At 45.5% G+C, this 19988-nt stretch overlaps 1 protein-coding gene across 1 annotated transcript in view; it reads left to right on the top strand.

The window, feature by feature from the left end:
• CRHR2 (corticotropin releasing hormone receptor 2) overlaps positions 1–17682 on the top strand; it is a 119492-nt gene extending 101810 nt beyond the window's left edge. Inside the window, exons 10-12 of the mRNA XM_056857136.1 lie at positions 5063–5198; positions 8198–8239; positions 17542–17682. Coding sequence (XP_056713114.1) covers positions 5063–5198; positions 8198–8239; positions 17542–17682 — 319 coding nt within the window. The remainder of the gene's footprint in view (positions 1–5062; positions 5199–8197; positions 8240–17541) is intronic.
• The last annotated feature ends 2306 nt before the right edge of the window (positions 17683–19988 follow it).

The following is a 19988-nucleotide window of genomic DNA, read 5'->3' as shown; positions in this document are numbered from 1 at the left end:
CAGGCAAAGCCAAGGGAAATGTATTCAATGTAGCACTCCTGTCGTCTACAAGCGAGGGGGGAATAATTTTTGGTATTGTGGACAAGTGAGCATAATCTTGTAACCGCAGAGGTGGAATACTTTCTTCAGAAGTTTGCAGGAAAAAGATGCTTACAGTGCAGTCCTAAGGAAGTTGCACCCTTCTAAGGGCCAGAGTAGTCATTGGTCGTTTATGCATGGGTTCTTTCACTCATGTTCACACCCTGTCTGAATCGGTTGTTCCTTGGAGTTATGCATGAGTTCTCCGTCCATTAGAGATGACCTTGTGCCCTGCCTTCACAATGTCCAGGTCTTCCCATTCCTCTGTTAACCCGACTCTTCCATCTTCCCTGAGCAAAGCCCGGGTGAGATCTCCATGCAGAAAGCAAAGTGCAGAGCATGCAAGTTTGGTTTCGCTCACAGCCAATTACAAAGCAGCATGTCCACAGGCGGGGATTGAAATACTTCCTGCTTCCTTGGAGCTCTTTCTGAGCAGAGTAAAGGCTTTTTAAAACCGAAGCTTGGATTTCTGTCCCCTCTTCCTTTCAGATTGCTCCTGTTTTTTTGTGGTTGTTGTTCTTAAAATGCTTTTTTATGTGGCAATTGGGTTGGGGGGGGATTTTCTCTCACAGTAAGCACTACAAGTAAGCCAATTACAAAGCAGCACTTAAAGGGGCAGGACTTGATTCGAGCTTGGAGACTGCTGGTGCAGAGATTCCCAACAGGAAAGTGTGGGTGCAGTGAGCAATGATCCTCAGGTAAAACTCCCATGAATAAATGACCATTATGGGGCAAATACCCTCAGGGCAGTTTTGAGTCAGCAAAATGGTGGAGGGGATGATCGGAAGCCCATCCGCCCCCTACACTGTGGTCCTGATCTGAATTGAGATTCTGCAGATTAGGGAATTGAGTTCTCTTGAGAACCTCGCAGTTGCCGTATGACTACAAGACCCAATGGTGTGTCACATGTTAAACGTTACATCTAATTTGGTTGCAAGCCTGTTGACTTCAGTATATTTAGAAGGGTGTAACTTGGCTGAGAAATGCATTGTAAAAGTGATAATATTCCAGATCTTCAACCAGGAGACAGCCTTAAGTTCTAAAGTATGTTCTGGTACCTTCCCTCAGGAACTGCAGAGTTTGATTCTAGGAAGGTTAAGTGCATTTCTTAGTAGTAATGCCAGACGAATACTTTTCAAAAACATGTTGAAACTTAAACATGGAACACTGGGGGCCATCTTGGCATAAGGCTTTCAGTTCATGCCCTCCTTGCCAGTTGTGAGCAGGGAGCTGATCATTCAGTGAGGTGTTTGGATGTGTTTGAGCAAATTTGGATGCGTCCAGTTTCCACAATTTCACAGCCTTCGTGCATGATTAGACTGCTCTCTTGCAAGCTCTCCACTACCTGTCTTTCTTTTCTGCCTCCACTTTTTAAAAGGAAAAAGGAAACAAATCCATTGTAGATTTTTGAGTTGAGACTTACTACTTGGGTGTTCCTGTGCGCCTTCAATGTCTGCTCATGGAGCCAGCTAATCTTGCACTCAGATCTCAAGTAGAGGTCACTGGCTGCACAGGCACAAAAAAGCAAAGATGCTACTGTGCAGCAGGTAAAATTGGCAGCTGCCCATTCATGTGTATTCTCTGCGATGGCTTCTACGTTGTGGAATGGGCTACCTGAGGCTATTAGGAAAGCCCCCAGGTTTCTATCATTTTGCAAACTCTGCAGAACAGAGTTTGGGGGGGGGCATTCGTGGAGAGGGAGTTTTACCTGGGGTTCAAGGCTCTCTTGACCCACACTTTTCTGTTCCGAATCCTAAAAATGCTATTCATGTTGTTGTTTGCCCTGGAGAAAGTCCTGAGGTTTCTGGAGTACTGCAGAATCACCAGCAGAAATCTGGAAGCATCTGTGTCCCCGCCCCTTGAAAATGCTGCTTTGTAATTGGCTGTAGTGCTTACTGTGAGAAAAACATCACCCCTCCCCAGCTTCCCTCTCCTGCGCTTTGGCTTATGCATGGAAATGGGGACAATTTGACCCAGGCTGATCTCTGGGGGGAGTGAGAAGAATCACATTACAACAGGATTGGGAAGACCCAGACATTGTGTGGGCTGGGCGCGAGGTCATCTCTAAGGGATGAAAAACTCATGCATAACCCCAACGAAAAACCAAGTCAGACCAGCGGAGAAAGTCAAAGTGCCCATGCATAGAAGAACGAGGTGACTTTTATTAGGGATAAAGTCTTTCTTACATGGATGGTGTAGTTCAGAGCTGTAACTTGACTTGCTTTCACGAGATTATCGTGTCTGCTGTACCAAATAACACCACAATTGCTGCAAATAGATCTAAAACTGTTTTGGCTAAAGTGACTCTGGATGGAAGTCAGTGATTGACAAAAGGCCCCGACCAGTCCTTTAATAGCTGTCGCCAGTGGCTTTGAATGGACCATTCACTTTCAGGGAAGGGTTCTGAAGGCCAAACTAGGTGGAAAGGGGGGAATCCACATGTATTTATTCATGTTAGTTCACATATCAAGAGTGAGGGCACAAAGAACAAGAACAAGTAGAACAAGAATTAATTTTTATATGCCGACTTTCTCTACCACTTAAGGAGAATCTAACCGGCTTACAATCACCTCCCCCTCCCCACAACAGACGCCTTCTGAGGTAGGTGGGGCTGAGAGAGTTCAGAGAGAAGTGTGACTGGCACAAGGTCACCCAACTGGCTTCGTGTAGGAGTGGGGAAACTAAGCCAGTTCCCCAGGTTAGTGTCCACCACTCATGTGGAGGAGTGGGGAATCAAACCCAGTTCTCCAGATTAGAGTCCACCACTCTTAACCACCCCTCTTAACTACTACCCCACACTGGCTTTACTGAAAGATTGTGTGGGCTCAGCCCTTTCACCTGCTCTCCTTTCTGATTGGATCCCAGTAATTTATTATTGATTGATTGGCTTCATTTATACACTGCCTTTCTCCCCCATGAGGGCTCACAGTGGCTGGCATCATTCTCCTCTCCTCCTGCTCCATTTTATCCTCACAACAACCCTGTGAGGCAGGTTAGGCTGAGAGGAGGTGACTCGTCCGTGGTCACCCAGCAAGCTTCCATGACCGAGTGGGGAGTCGAACCTGGCTCTCCCGGGTTCTAGTCTGATACTCTAACCACTACACCACTCTGGCTACTCATAGCCATGATGGCAGAAAAGATGGTTAAAAGAATGGGTTGGAGTCTCTTTACCTGCAACGAGCCAGGGAATTAAAAGGTAGCCCAGATCGGGGGCCTCTGGAAAAGGCTATGGCTTTGGTGAACCTTGATTAATGTTGGAGAGATCTCTCCTACACACACACACACACACACACACACACACACAATTTGTTTTGATAAATCAGCAAAGGACATCAGTTATCCTCGGCCAGAGTCCAGGTTATCATGACACCGCTACTGGGAATCCCACGAGCTTTGATTTCTATAATGTTTGTATTTTGAAGGCTTTTCATTTCATCCCTAAAATCCAAAGGGTGCCATTCTCCAATTGCACATATTTTTTTTCAAAAGCCGCTTTCAGCTTGGCAAATCCAATCTGACCTGCTAAGCCTGTATTTGAACACAGCTTCGCCTTACCAGCGCGAAATCAATTTGAGCTCATGATTTGATTTCATTCGCAGGCTGCGAAAGGCACACATTGGTATGAAAAAAATGAGACGCAAACTTGTGATCGGATCGCGCCCCTAAAACGGCTCCACCAAATGTAATCCCCTCTGTTTAACGTTAACCTTTCTTTTAATTAAAGTGCTAATGATGTACAAGCCAGAATTGGACTCTGTTTAAAGACCGCTTCCTGAAAATGAGAAGCATAGTCCTGTTTATACAGCATATATGAGTAAATCAAGGTGTGGATGAGGGAGGGGAAATTGCACTCATTGCCACCTACCTTCATTGCTCTAAACCTGCATGCAGGGTCTGTGCGGATAGGATACGGATTGCATGAAGAGAGCCTGTATGTTCTGTGCGCTGGTTGATATCAACATATGAAGGTCAATTGGAAGTCGGAAGATATTGCTACGATTGCGGGATGGCTAGAAAAATTAGCAGAATATGCTAATTATTGTTATTGCCAAATCTAATGAACAGACAACTGATTGAAGATTTTCAGAAGAATTGGAAGATGTATTTTGATTACGAAACAAAATAATATACATGCAGAGGTCTTGCACATGTAGAATGATGTTAGATAACTTTTTCCCATTAACAATATATTCATATATCATATATATCTCAGTAATTATTGGTAAATATGTTGATTATAGGCTGTTACAAATAGCTTTAATGTTAGATAGTAGATTTGATGAAGGCATGTTGGGGGTGAATGATAGTATAAAATTGTAAACTTTAGTATCAAGATTTTAAGCTCATTATAATCGAAATTAAGATAAATAACTTAGATAAAATTAAGGCTAGAGAATAATTGCTTATATATCTATTTAATTATAGAAGCGAGTGTTTGTGTAGACTGAAAGAATAATGTTAGATGAAAAATGTATTAGAACTGCTCTACTATATATTGGAGGAGGATCTTGTCGCAGATACGAAGTATGAAGAGTGTGTGATGTATGTGAAGTTGTTTATGTTTTATTAAAAAAATAATAGAATAAAAAAAACATATAAAGGTCAAAGACAACACATGCAATCTCACCACCACCCCCACTCTTTCGCTGATATACCATTAAAATGAAATATGCTGAAAACATTCCTTCCTTCCTTCCTTTTATCCCTTAGAAGCTCCTTGATCCATTGATCTTGAGCAGCATATATCTAGTGTTTGAGGGATATTAGGACTGAAACAAATCTTGCCACTGACAATGTAGCCTTGGGATCCCTATCGCTTAGTAGAAAAGGCATTATGTCAGACACAGAGGCATTAGGGCCTACAGTGCTGTAAACAAGACCAATCAGACACATTCAGTTCAGTGCTCTTCAGGCGTCCCTCCGGCACGAGCTGCCCTTTTCTTTCCTTCCCGGTAACTTCGCCCATCTGATCTATTCTTCACAGGAAAGCAGTCAAGGCGACGTTAGTTCTCCTGCCTCTGCTGGGGATCACCTACATGCTCTTCTTCGTCAACCCGAGCGAAGACGACATTTCCCAGATCTTCTTCATCTACTTCAATTCCTTCTTGCAGTCTTTTCAGGTAGGAACAGCAGCGCTAAGGAACAGCAACAAACAGGCTTTCTGAGATTGGCGGGTCGGATCATACTGCTGGATCGTGCCTGCCACCGGCACAAGGAGTCTTCCTCTGATGCACAGGGCTCTCCGGCCTGGCAAAAGGACCCCTTTCATGGGATGATGGTCACTTGCATCAGAGGAAAGTGTCACCATTAGGTGAGCAGAGCGAACACACGAAGGTACCTTCTGCTGAACCAGGCCCTTGGTCCATCAAAGTCAGTATTGTCTACTGAGACCAGCAGCGGCTCTCCAGGGTCTCAGGCAGAAGTCTTTCACATCACCTACTTGCCAAGTCCCTTTAACTGGAGTTGCCGGGGACTGAACCTGGGACCTTCTGCATGCCAAGCAGATGCTTTACAAACTGAGCCACAGCCCCATCCCACCCTGTGTCATGGCACTCTCTGGCTTCTTGGTCTACCACTGTGCTGGTGGGCTGCTAGTGGAGAGGAGTGAGCTGAAACTCAGTAGCGCTGTTAGTGCCACAGGGAATGCTCAGCTTGTACATGGTTTCCAGTGACTCCTCCTCCACGCCACTGGTTAGACCTCAACTAGAGTACTGTGTTCAGTTTTGGGCACCACAATTTAAAAAAGATGTAGACAAGCTGGAACGTGTCCAGAGGAGGGCAACAAAGATGGTGAGGGGTCTGGAGACCAAGTCCTATGAGGAAAGGTTGAAGGAGCTGGGTATGTTTAGCCTGAAGAGGAGAAGACTGAGAAGTGATATGATAACCATCTCCAAGTACTTGAAGGGCTGTCACATAGAAGAGGGTGCCAAGTTGTTTTCTGTTGCCCCAGAAGGTCAGACCAGAACCAACGGGTTGAAATTAAATCAAAAGAGTTTCTGTCTAGACATTAGGAAGAATTTTCTAACAGTTAGAGCGGTTCCTCAGTGGAGCAGGCTTCCACGGGAGGTGGTAAGCTCTCCTTCCCTGGAGGTTTTTAAGAAGAGGTTAGACGGCCATCTGTCAGCAATGCTGATTCTGTGACCTTAGGGAGATGAGGAGAGGGAGGGCATCTTGGCCATCTTCTGGTCACTAGGGGTGTGGAGGGGGGAGGTAGTTGTGAATTTCCTGCATTGTGCAGGGGGTTGGACTAGATGACCCTGGTGGTCCCTTCCAACTCTATGATTCTATGGTTAAGACGGGTGGACTCTAATCTGGAGAACCGGGTTTGATTCCACACTCCTGCATATGAGCGGCAGATGCTAATCTGGTGAACCGGGGAGGTTTCCCCACGCCTCCACATGAAGCCAGCTGGGTGACTTTGAGCTAGTCACAGTTTACAAACTCTCTCAGCCCCACCTACCTCACAGGTGTCTGTTGTGGGGAGGGGAAGGGAAGGTGATTTTAAGCCGGTTTGATTCTTCCTTAAGTGGGAGAGAAAGTCGGCATATACAAATCTTCTCATTCCTGGCCATTCCTGCTACTGTATCATGTACCCTTCAACTAAACTGGGGGTCAGCATGCCTTCTTTGGAAGTGTAGGGAGTTGGCAGTGAAGGGATTTGGGGCTGGGTATGCCCAGAGCAGCTAACGTAAGGGGGGGTGAAGCTGTGACCATATGAACCTCCTTAGACTGGAGTCCCGTTATTTGTCCCATCTTTCCCAGTACTACCTACTCTGACACTCACACAAATGAAGCTGCCTTATATTGAATCAGATCCTTGGTCCATCAGAGTCAGTATTGTCTACTCAGACTGGCAGCAGCTCTCCAGGGTCTCAGGTACAGGTCTTTCATGCCACCTAATACCTGATCCTTTCAACTGCAGATGCAGAGGATTGAACCTGGGACTTTCTGCATTCCAAGGAGATGCTCTACCACTGAGCCACAGCCCCACCCTTGGGCAAGGTCTCAGCCAGAGGGCCTCCCAAGTTTATCCAGCTGAGACCTTTTGGAATTGGGATTCATGGCTTTAAGACTGGGCTCAAACACTGAGCTGTGTGGACATCACTATGGGTAGCCCACATTATAGAATCATAGAAACATAGAGTTGGAAGGGACCACCAGGGTCATCTAGTCCAACCCCCTACTTAATGCAGGAAATTCACAACTAACTTCCCCCACACCCCTAGTGACCCCTACTCCGTGCCCAGAAAATGGCAACAAAAACCCTCCAGGATCCCTGGCCAATCTGGCCTGGAGGGAAATTGCTTCCTGACCCAAACTGGTAATTAGCATTACCTTGGGCATGTAAGAAAGGGCCAGGAGAGCCAAACACTGACACAACCCTTCCTGCTCTCCCTCTCATGATCTGCCTAAATTCACATGGATGGAGAAGATTTTTGCACCTGGGATCTATAAGCATTAGGGTAATGTTGCTGCCACCATCTTTTCTAAAGCAGAATTCGGATTCTGTCGAAGAAGGTCCTTCTTCAAACCAAATCCCCGGCAAATGTTGTGGGAAGCCAAAAGCAATTCAGTAGAACTAGCGACATTTCTCACAGTGGCGCACTCAAGAGTCGCTCAGTTTTGCCTAAATTTGAAGGAGCTCCTTCGAATGAAACGTCTGAGAGATTTCAAAGGAAGGCAAAAGAATTAAGATGGGACTAGAAAAATGTTAGAAGGGGGCCTTATGCATCCTTAGAGGCATGTAAATTACCTCAAGCTGTGTTATATAAATGGAATTGGGGAATGTGTAGTCATAATTTGCAATTTATACTCGCTTGCAAAGAAATAGGCCTTTTAAAGAGAATTATCCCCAGATGCAGTTAAGATGTATCTAGGCTGGATTAAATGATCCTGTTGACAAATTCTGGAGCACTACAAGATGTATCTGAAACCTAAGGCAGAGGCATCAGTGGGCCAAGATTGCTCAGAATTTAGACAGACGGATACCTAGAAGGCAAGGGGATAGTTGTTTGCATCCTTGTTTAAATGCTGCCCAACGTTCCAGCTTTTTTAATGAGCATCCATCACCTGCGCCTGTCTTCACAACCTTACGGAGATTTCCTTGTTTGCTTTCCAGGGTTTCTTTGTGTCTGTGTTCTACTGCTTCTTAAATGGCGAGGTAAGTTGCATTGTGCCCTGTCTGTGCCGGTAATTAGCAAAAAAAGTGGATAATTGTTAAAAGGTAAAGGTAGTCCCCTGTGCAAGCACCAGGTCATTCCTGACCCATGGGGTGATGTCACATCCCAACGTTTACTAGGCAGACTTTGTTTATGGGGTGGTTTGCCAGTGCCTTCCCCAGTCCTCTATACTTTACCCCCGGCAAGCTGAGTACTCACTTTACCGACCTCGGAAGGACTACGTTTACAGGGTGGTTTGCCATTTCCTTCCCCGGTCCTCTACACTTTACCCCCAGCAAGCTGGGTCCTCATTTTACCAACCTTGGAAGGATGGAAGGCTGAGTCAACCTTGAGCTGGCTACCTGAAGCCGACTTCCGCTGGGATCGAACTCAGGTTGCGAGCAGAGCTTGGACTGCAGTACTGAAGCTGGCCACTCTGCGCCACGGGGCTCAACACAACACAAAAATAGTCACATTTCATAATAGGAAGAATGACATGTTCGTGCGTAACGCATCTGCTCTTCCAGCCATCCTGAGGGAAATCTGTATTGTTCACACTTGAGAGGTGAGGAATCGAGACACAAGCCCAGCAACCGCTGATCCCCCACAACGGAGAGAAATTTATTCATGATATTTGCTTTCAACCTTCCCTTTGTAGAGTTCAGGCTAATGGGCATGGAATTTATTTATTATATTTCAATCCCGCCCTTATTCCAGTGAGTTCAGGGTGGCAAACAGCGTGGCACTGAAATGGTGAAGCTCACCAGGGAGATTCGCCTGCCCCTTTCAGTCGTCGTCTTCTGCCAGCGGGTGAAAACTTTTCGGTTCCATCTGGCATGCCCTGACTGTGCCCCTCTTGCTCTTTTGTTTTTCATTGTTGTTTTTATACATAAGTCACTGTTTTTAAAGTTGATATCCATTGTGTTTTTAATGGTCCATCTCCTCGAGGGCCCTAATGGGTGGAAAGGTGGCATACAAATGTTTCCAGCTAAGATCTACTCCCCCAGTTCATCCTCACAGAGATCTTAAGAACATAAGAAAGGCCCTGCTGGATCAGACCCAGGCCCATCAAGTCCAGCAGTCTGTTCACACGGTGGCCAACCAGGAACCTCTAGAAAGCCCACAAACAAGACGACTGCAGCAGCACCATCCTGCCTGTGTTCCACAGCACCTCATATGATAGGCATGCTCCTTGGATACTGGAGAGAATAAATATACATCATGACTAGTGTCCATTTTGACTGCCCTCTCCTCCATGAATATGTCCACTCCCCTCTTAAAGCCTTCCAAGTTGGCAGCCATCACCATATCCTGGGGCAGGGAGTTCCACAATTTAACTATGCGTTGTGTGAAGAAATACTTGCTTTCATCTGTTTTGAATGCAGTTTGTATAGTATTGATAATGTCTGTCGTGTATACCTATGATATGCACATACTGCCAACTTATCGACACACAAATGCCATCAAAACATGAGTATGTTTTACAGGGGAAATTCAGTGAACCGCAAGATACTGGCAAGCTCCCGTGTTCATCACGCACCATCTCTTCCCTTGAGTGGCGTTCTAATGGCGTTTCGCTCCCGCCCACACACACTCTTCCACTGCTCTTACCGGGAGACTTTCTCGGAGCCCTTAATAATTGTGCAGCTTGTTTGTGGACCTTTTCTATTTCTGTTGTGCTTTTTTTTTTGTGTGAGTTGACCTGACCAGCCCTGTACTCAATGTCCCATTAGTGCGGTGTAAGAGCTTCTGATTATCATAATTCCCGACCTTGTGTACTTGCTGCTTGTTTGGAGCATTTCTCAGCGGAGCCGTAGAAAGCAGAGGTCTCCGCAAGGCGGTTCATAATGACCAGTCCTGCTCGGCGCTTGCAGCTACTACCGTGCCTGTCAAGATATTTGGATGGCGAGACATTTATATAAATCCCTCCGGAAGAGAAGAGCGAGGCCAAGCTCGAATATCTGAATGTGTGGTGGTCTTATCCTCAGGGATCCCTCTATTCTGACGTTCTGCAGAAGCATAAAAAGCAGCTCAGGTCATCTCCCTCGGGACCAAATGCCTCACTTTTAAATAACCAAGTTTCTAGTTCCCATGGCTGTGGAAATAAGCGTGGAGTGTGTAAAAACCTACTGTGAGGGTGTAGGCTGGCACACAGCACCACCTCTCCAGGGGGGTGCCACAGTTGCGGAGAAGGGCACATTATAGAATAATAGAATCAGAGAATCATAGAGTTAGAAGGGACCACGAGGGTCATCTAGTCCAACCCCCTGCACAATGCAGGAAATTCATAATTACCTCCCCACACACACACCCCAGTGACCCCTACTCTATGCCCTGAAGATGGTCAAGATGCCCTCCCTCTCATGATCTGCCTAAGGTCACAGAATCAGCATTGCTGACAGATGGCCGTCTAGCCTCTTCTTAAAAACCTCCAGGGAAGGAGAGCTCACCACCTCCCAAGGAAGCCTGTTCCACTGAGGAACCGCTCCGACTGTTAGAAAATTCTTCCTGATGTCTAGACGGAAACTCTTCTGATTTAATTTCAACCCGTTGGTTCTGGTCCGACCTTCTGGAGCAACAGAAAACAACTCGGCACCCTCTTCTATGTGACAGCACTTCAAGTACTTGAAGATGGTTATCATATCCCCTCTCAGTCTTGTCCTCTTCCGGCTAAACATACCCAGCTCCTTCAAACTTTCCTCATAGGATTTGGTTGCCAGACCCCTCACCATCCTTTTTGTCCTCCTCTGGACATGTTCCAGCTTGTCTACATCCTTTTAAAATTGCAGTGCCCAAAACTGAACACAATACATCCTGGTATTCTATACAACCCCCCCCTTCATCACTTCCGTTTCTTCAGGCTCCACGGAAGATAAACCTAACTGCCACCGTTAAGGTTTTAACTGGAGCCTGAAGTGGTGGCGCCAGTAAAAGAAGTTGATTTTTATATGCCAACTTTCTCCACCTTTTTAAGAAGAATCAAACTGACTTGCAATCGCTTTCCCTTCCTCTCTCCACAATAGACACCTTGTGAGGTAGGTGGGGCTGAGAGAGTTCTGGGAGAGCTGTGACAAGCCCGAGGTCACCCAGCTGGCTTCATGGGGAGGAGTGGGGAATCAAACCCGGTTCTCCAGATCAGAGTCCGCTGCTCCAAACCACTGCTCTTAACCACTACACCATGCTGGCTCTCTCTACAGAGCCAATACCGCACAAGCCAACTGGGCACTCTATCTCTCTCTCCTTCCCTGCTCCTGCAACCTCAGGGAGGGAGAAGGCCCTTCAAAAATTATTGCTTTAATTTCCTTTTTGTAATGTCAGCAAAGGTATGATTACTTTTTCACTCAAGTGGGAGTATTGTTCCAATATGAATTAAAGGCAGAACATTTTCCCAGCATGACTTTCCGTTCACAATAACAAAGAGGGCACCCCATTTGGTTTCCTTGAAAGCGAGGAGGCAGTCTAAGGTCACTCCTCTCATTGAGAAGAACTTTGGAAGGGGCGTCACAGCCCCAAGTTGAATCTCGATGCTTCTCAGCGGTGCAGGCCGATCTGCTGATGGATTGCACGCTGTTGCTTGCATCCAGCGTAACTGACTGATTGCATTTAAACATTTCACCCCGGGTGCCTTTGGGATGGTTCTCGTGTAATTTATTGAGGGCAGCCCTAGGAGAAAGAAAGGGACAGTTTGTACTGAATGCGGTGGTATCCCTTGCAGAGCTCCCACTGAGGACTTACTGCCAGCGTGGTGTAGTGGTTAAGAGCGGTGGTTTGGAGCGGAGGACTCTGATCTGGAGAACCGGGTTCGATTCCCCACTCCACCACATGAGCAGTGGAGGCTAATCTGGTAAACCAGGTTGGTCTCCCCACTCCTCCACATGAAGCCAGCTGGGTGACCTTGGGCTACTCACAGTTCTCTTAGAGCTCTCTCAGCCCCACCTAGCTCACAGGGTGTCTGTTGTGGGGAGGGGAAGGGAAGGTGATTGTAAGTCGCTTTGATTCTTCCTTGTGGTAGAGAAAGTCAGCATATAAAAAACAACTCTTCTTCTCCTCCTCCTCCTCAACATAGGGCTGCCAAGCTCCTGGTGAGGGCAGGGAATCCCTTGCCTCCAAATCTCGTTGCCTACTGCCACTCTGAGCAGTGATGGGATTTTTTTTCTCTTTAAATGGAACCTTGGGTTCCTACCGGAAGTTCTCACTAGAAGTTCTTACCGAAAGTGACAACGGGTGGCTCTAGGAATCACCAGAAACTCTTTGGTGTTACCATAGAGTTTCTGGCAATTCCTAGAGCTACCCTTTGTCACTTCTGGTTTTTACTGGAAATGAGGTAGCACTGCGTGCGACACTGTGGCCTTCCCGTGGCCCCGCCCACAACCCTCCCACCAGTTGCCAGGCACTCCAACCATAGCTAATATATTTTGTCACTTCATGATTTACAACACATCTGGAAACATTAAAAAAAATTGCACCAGATACTTGTGTGAGCAAATTACCATGCTGAAAGACCCATGATTGGGGTTATTAATTTACATCTAGCCACACAGGATATAAGGTTTATATATTTCTGATATAATACCTTGTAAAGTGCACTTCCAGATGTGTCTGTTTTATCTCCAGCTAAATCAGCATCCATGTATCCTGTCAGTCTTGGCACATCATTTGAAGTTATTTTCAATTTCATGTTGATAGTTTTCTTTAAGTATCCTGTAAGGTGCTTTATTGCGTTCCAATCATATTCTCTAGGTGCGCTGGTCCATCTACTCAGAATTCCAACTACGGCACTTATGTCTGGTCTACTAACATTGCTCAAGTATAGTAGTTTTCCACTAGCCTCTCGGTACTTGTGGTTGTTGCTCAATAATTCACCTCCTTCCAGATTCATATATGATGGATCAAGTGGAGTACTCTTTGGTCTGCACTCCTGCATATTCATAAATTGCAGAAATTCCAGTATTTTGATCCTTTGACTGATTGAGAATCCATTGTCTTGATCCCTTTCTATTTCCAATCCAAGATAATTTTTCACTTCACCAAGTAGTTTCACTTCCACTGATTGGTTCAGTTTGTCTGCAATTTTATTTGCAGCTGTTTCAGTGTCACAACAAATTAAAATGTCATCCACAAAGGTCAGGACATATTCCCATTGTCCTTCCACATTTCTTCTGAATAAGCATTTCTCTATGCTCCCTTGTTTGAAGCCTTAAGCTTCCAGTAATGAGGTAAGCTTGTGGTTCCATGCTCTAGCAGATTGTTTAAGTCCATACAAAGTCTTTTCAAGTTTACAAACTTGATTTTCAGTATCACAGTCCTTTAGTCCAGGAGGAATTTGCATGTATATTTCTTCTGACAAGTCACCATTCAGAAAGGCTGTTTTCACGTCCAGTTGCAAGACAATTTTATTCTTAGATGCGGCTATACTTAGCAAAGTCCTTATCGCTGTGTGTCCTATGACTGGTGCATAGGTTTCTATGTAGTCAGTTCCAAATTTCTGGGTAAATCCTTTTGCAACTAGTCTTGCTTTGTGTTTGTCCACACTTCCATCAGTGTTTCGCTTTACCTTGAAAACCCATTTGCATCCCACTGTCTTTCTCCCAGGTGGGAGTTTGGTTAGCTTCCAGGTTTTATTTTTCTGCAATGACTCTAATTCATCCTGAATTGCATTCAGCCATCTCGTCCTCTCACCATCGGGCAACTTCTGCAGTTCGTCCCAACTTGAAGGTTCCCAGTGACTGTCCACTTCAGCGTAGAGATTTAGTCTTTCTGCTGGAATGCCTTTTGTGTTCCTTGCAGATTTCCTTAAGGTTGGAGAGGGTTGCTCTGTTCCATAAGCATCAGGGTCATCCCCTTTTGTCTCTGCTGTCTCTTGACATTCCACAAATTTGACCACTGAGGAAGACCTAAGAGCCCAAAACGCATATGGTCTGTTGGTCATTTATATATGTATGCATTACTGGCCACCAAGATTACGTTAATTCATGCCATTGTATTCCCTATTACTATATATGGGTATGAAAGCTGGACATTGAAGAAAGCTGATAGGAAGGAAGTAGATTCCTTTGAAATGTGGTGTTGGAGGAGAGTGCTACGGATTCCATGGACTGCCAAAAAAACCAGATCAGTGGGTTATAGATCAAAAGCCTGAACTCTCCTTAGAAGCTAGAATAACTAAACTGAGGCTATCGTATTTTGGTCACATTATGAAAAGACAAGAGTCACTGGAGAAAACAGTCATGCTAGGAAAAGTTGAGGGCAGCAGGAAAAGAGGAAGACCCAGCAAGAGATAGATTGACTCAATAAAGGAAGCCACAGCCCTCAATTTGCAAGATCTGAGCAAGGCTGTTAAAATAGGACATTTTGGAGGACTTTGATTCATAGGGTCGCCATGAATTGGAAGCGACTTGACGGCACTTAACACACACATATCATCAACGGTGTAGATTATTTTTTATAGCAGTTCATACTGGTGGTTTTATATGTAGCCTGTTTTTACCTGTTAGTTTCCAGCTCAACCCTCATGTTCCCGTAACCACAGCTCTAGGCCTGCACACAATCTCGACAAGGCCACATAACATAATAATACTTATGATTTATAACCATCGTCAGTAATGTAGCAGCCTCGTTTAGAAAGCAACACAAAACCTGGATAGATGGCTCTGCGCTGGCTCCCTGTCTTGTCACTATATCTGAAAGTGGAGGAGCAGTTATCCCTTTAATACATCGTGTTAAACAGACCGGAAAATGATCCCGCAAATCACCAATATGCCTGACCTTTAGCAGGCAGATTCCCTTGCTTACCAGTAGCGTGATTTGCGACTGCCTGCCGCTTTCCTAAACACCAAGAATGAAGCATCTTGCCGCGTTCCCCTCCGATTTACTTGGAAGCCAGGGGACTGCTATTTATAGTGGCACGAGTTATTGATAGGCATCTGTGCCCAGCCTGTAATTGAAAATATTTTCTTTCTGGCACAAAAACAAAATCCCTCAGGGATGTAAAATAAAGAGAAGGGCCGTGGTGATGTCCGCAGCAGGCTTAATAACTCACACCCAGCTCTTGCAGCCAGAAATCCCTGCAGAGTAGGGCCGGACTCTCTGATTCCACTGTTTATTTCAAGTTTGCTCTCTCTTTCGGTCTCTCGCTCTCTCTTTTTGCAGCTTATCTTCCCCAGCTTCTGGGAGCAGAAGGTGCAGGGAAGATTAGCTATCAAGGAGACATAGCAGAAAGAGGCAACTATCCACTATGAGCCAGTGTGGTGTAGTGGCTAAGAATGGTGGTTTGGAGCGGTGGACTCAAATTTGAAGCGCTGGGTTTTATTCCCCACTCCTCCACATGAGGTGTAGAGGCTAATCTGGTGAACCAGGTTGGTTTCCCCACTCCTACACATGAAGCCAGCTGGGTGACCTTGGGCTAGTCAGAGTTCTCTCCGAACTCTCTCAGCCCCATCTACCTCACAGGGTGTCTGTTGTGGGGAGGGGAAGGTGATTGTAAGCCAGTTCCATTCTTCCTTAACTGGTAAAGTCGGCATATAAAAACCAACACTTCGTCTTCTTTTCCAAACTATCCACCTCCTTCTCCATGACGCCTCACTCCATGCTAGAGAAGTTAAAAACCCCTTCATTCTTGACTCCTCAGGCATCTTTAGACATCTGCATGTGCCTAGTTGGACTTCCTGTTGGACTGTGTTTAACAATGACTGGGAAACCAGGAGGGACACAGTTTCAGGGGGGCAGCCGTGTGGGTCTGCAGTAGAAGAGCAAGATTTGAGTCCAGAAACACCTTGGAGACCAATATGATTTCCAGGGTATAAGAGGTCTATAAAATTGTGCATGGTATGGAGAGAGTGGTCAGGGAGAAGCTTTTCTCCCTCTCTAATAATACCAGGAAGCGGGGTCATCTGCTGAAGCTGAAGGGTGAGAGATTCAAAACAGAGAAAAGGAAGGATTTCTCCACACATCGCATAGTTACATTGTGGAACTCCCTGCCCCAGGATGTGGTGATGGCTGCCAACTTGGAAGGCTTGAAGAGGGGAGTGGACATGTTCATGGAGGAGAGGGCTATCTATGGCTACTAGTCAAAATGGATACTAGTCATGATGCATACCTATTCTCTCCAGGATCGGAGGAGCACACCTATTATATTAATTGTTGTGGAACACAGGCAGGATGCTGCTGCAGTCATCTTGTTTGGGGGCTTCCTAGAAGCACCTGGTTGGGCCACTGTATGAACCGACTGCTGGACTTGATGGGCCTTGGTCTGATCCAGCAGGGCTTTTCTTATGTTCTTAAGCTTTCAAGAGTCAAATCTCCCTTCATCAGAGCCAAGTAGGAATGGAGACCCCTGAGCCCTTCCCTCCAGTCAGAAAATGGGAGGGGTGTTGCAGAGAAGGGAGTCAGGATGCAGAGGAACAATGCGAAATGAAATCAGCTTGATTGTAGCAGAGGAGAAATGCTAAGGGATGGGAAATTAGCACCTGTGGTGAGACAAGAATCCTATGTCCCTGTTTAGCCCTTGGGGGTCCGTTGTTTTGAATTTGTGAATGAGCTCACGTCTCACTTTGCAATTTCTTTGATACATGGATATGTTCATTACTCCCCGCCCCATAAAAAGCCATTCATATAGGAGGAATAAAAAGGTGGTCCAAGGAGTAGGTGTTTTGAAATATCTTTTCAAGAGCCTGACATGTATTTATTTAAAACATTTTAATGCTGCCTTCCCACCCAATCAGGATCCACAAGGCAGCAAACAAACAAAAAAAACATTAAAACAATTACAAATACAATAAAAATTCTAAAATAATTCAATTAAAACACATAAACAACACTAGAAGGAGGGCCAGTAACCATTATTGTGGGTATGTCAGACGAAACAACACCTTCACAAAGACAATGATATTTGTTTATTTAAGAAGGTAACCATATTGGTCTGTGGCAGAACGGCTTGATTCGAGTCCGGTAGCAACTTAGAGACCGACGAGATTTTTGGGGTATGAGCTTTCGAGAGTCAGAGGTCCCTTTGTCGTTTCGTTTTTAAAGGTTTTCTCTTGACGGAGAACAGACCGGGGGAGTCATTTGCTCTCATGCCAATGAAAAGGTCGGCTCCCTCTCCCAGTGATGGGAACTATGCGCTTGCATAACCCATTACATGACTGGGACTCTAAAAGCTTAGACTTGGGTTGGATCCTGCTGTGGAGAAAAGAGGAGGATGAAACTATCGGGAGGCCGTTGCATGGGTTACGGTAAGTTCCCTTTCAGGGAAGCGGCTTGTTGGTGGTTTCTCTCCGCGTTTCACGGCCTCTTTTTCTCCCGTCAGGTACGTTCTGCCGCCAGGAAAAGATGGCACCGCTGGCAAGACCATCACTCCCTGCGGGTTCGTGTCGCCCGAGCCATGTCCATCCCCACCTCCCCAACCCGGATCAGCTTTCAGAGTATAAAACAGACGGCATCCGTGTGACCACCGGCTGCCAATGGGATTCTGTTCTCCCACCATTCTTTCTCCATCTTGCTCCCGTTCTTCTCTTTGCTTTCTCTCTCCCCCATGGTTTTTTCCTTTCTGTTTTTTCTCTTCCTTTTTCTTTCCTCCTTTCTCCCTCTCATTCCTTCCCTTTCTCCCGCTTTCTTGGTTTCTTCTCTCTTCCTCTTTTTAAAATTTCCACCATGAGGCAACTCCTGCGTCTTTGTGGACAGTTTTCCGTCTCGACTCGATGCTGTTTCGGAGGCAGATGGCCAAACAAGTCGGAGTGATGAAAAGCGCAGAGTTACTGAAGAAGAAGCATCAGAGAGAAACGGCATCATTTTTGCCAGAAATCTTCCCACATTCCCAGAACTCTAACCACATTACTGAAAACAACAAATTGAATAATGCACTTCAGCAAGGGGAGACAATGTGGTCTCTTTCCTTAGTGTGTCTGGACCATTTCCACAAAGCCCTTGGTCTAGTGATTTCACAGTTTGCTGTGTATTTTTTTTTTTGTCTTGAGTTAGGGTTTTCCCAAATGATTTAACACCCTGGTTTTTCTAGGTAATATGTTAGCAGTCCCGTGACCTCGATGGGCCAGGCGAGCCCGATCTTGTCAGATCTGGGAAACTTAGCAGGGTCGACCCTGGTTAGTATTTGGATGGGAGACCACCAAAGAAGTCCAGGGTTGCTACGCAGAGGCAGGCAATGGCAAACCACCTCTAAACATCTCTTGCCTTGAAAACCCTAAGGGGATTGCCATCGGTCGGCTGCAACATGATGGCAAAAAGCAAAACAAAATAGCACTAATCCTGATCCAGCCTGGGCCAACCAGGGCAGGGCAGGTAAAAATGGCTGTTTACAAGCCAATTCCCACATAGAGCATAATAACTCTCCCTCCCACCCCCAACAAATTCAAGAAAAGGAGGCTTGAAAACCACACACGTACCTTCTGGATTGTTGCTGTTCGCTCACACATACAAAGCCTTTGGGATAAAATTTGTTTTTTTGTGCTAGATGTTGGTCCTGGCGGCGTAGCCAGGTTAGAAGCAAACCGTCTCCATAATTCTTTGGATCTTTCCCCATTACTTTGTTTTCATCTCCGCTTCAGCCAGGAGCTTTGAGAGGGTGTTTCTCAGTTTCTGGGACAATCTCTGCTTACACCTGGGAAGAGCAAAAAAAAAAAAGAGGGATTGTTTGGTTTCTTTTGCCGGCGCCTTGAAAACTAAAAATACAGTTTTGTTTTGTTTTTTTAAAAAGGGAAACTTTGTACAAAATCACAATGTGGAGGATGCTACTATTATGAAGATCGTGTCTCCGGAGAGCATCTGACCTGCTTTATGGAACACGGCAGATGAGCTCCAGGGCTTTTCATGTGACATTGAGAAATAATGTAAATATTTTCAATAATAAACACTTCTTCGGTTTAGTTTCTATTGATTTCCAGGGCGTGGTTTGGTTTCTCTCGGATGAACGAAGTGACTTTTAGTGGCAAGTCACGAAATGTTTTTCAAGACATTTTTCACACGAGTCTGACAATCTCATCAACATAAGACAGCTACACGTTTATTTTATTTTTTGGAGCAAAGGGATTTGTGCCTTTGACATGCACACCCAGCACTGGGCTCCATTCATTGTTTATAACTAGGGTTGCCAGGTCCGTCTTCACCACCGGTGGGAGGTTGTTGGGGCAGAGCCTGAGGAGGGTGGGGTTTGGGTCGGGGAGGGACTTCAGTGCGATAGAGGCCAATCGCCAAAGTGGCCATTTTCTCCCGGGGAACTGATCTCTATTGGCTGGAGATCAGTTGTAATAGCAGGAGCTCTCCAGCTAGTACCTGGAGGTTAGGGAGAAAATAGACACCTCTGTACGTATATCAAAAGGATGAGAAAATCAGTACAGGAAAATAGCTGTTAACATTGCCAAATATATTATAGCTATGCAATTCACAGTATGTGGTAAAACATCCACCAATCACCCTATGTACTGCAAAGAAAGGATGTACAATTTTTAATAATCCTAACAGGTAAGTCTAAATACATCCCTCTAACAGGTAAGTAGTAGTTCAAAGTTCATAGTAAGAATTCATTGGGTGCAATTCCTCATTTTATCAGCTGCAAGAAGTTCAAGGAGAATACGATCGTTTCGGAGAGCGGAGCCCAATCCTTCTTCAGTTCTTCAAAAATACAGTGTGGAGTTATATATCACCATCCATACTAACTGGTTTCAAACGAATAAACTTTTCCGGAGTAAAGTGCGTTATGCTTCCCCATAAGGGGTAAGATGCTGAATTCCTTCCATTCTA

The sequence above is a fragment of the Euleptes europaea genome, chromosome 11 (assembly GCF_029931775.1).
Source record: "Euleptes europaea isolate rEulEur1 chromosome 11, rEulEur1.hap1, whole genome shotgun sequence".
NCBI classification, from domain to species: domain Eukaryota; kingdom Metazoa; phylum Chordata; class Lepidosauria; order Squamata; family Sphaerodactylidae; genus Euleptes; species Euleptes europaea.
The sequence above is the reverse complement of the archived record's forward strand: the minus strand, read 5'-3'. Positions and strand labels throughout refer to the sequence as shown.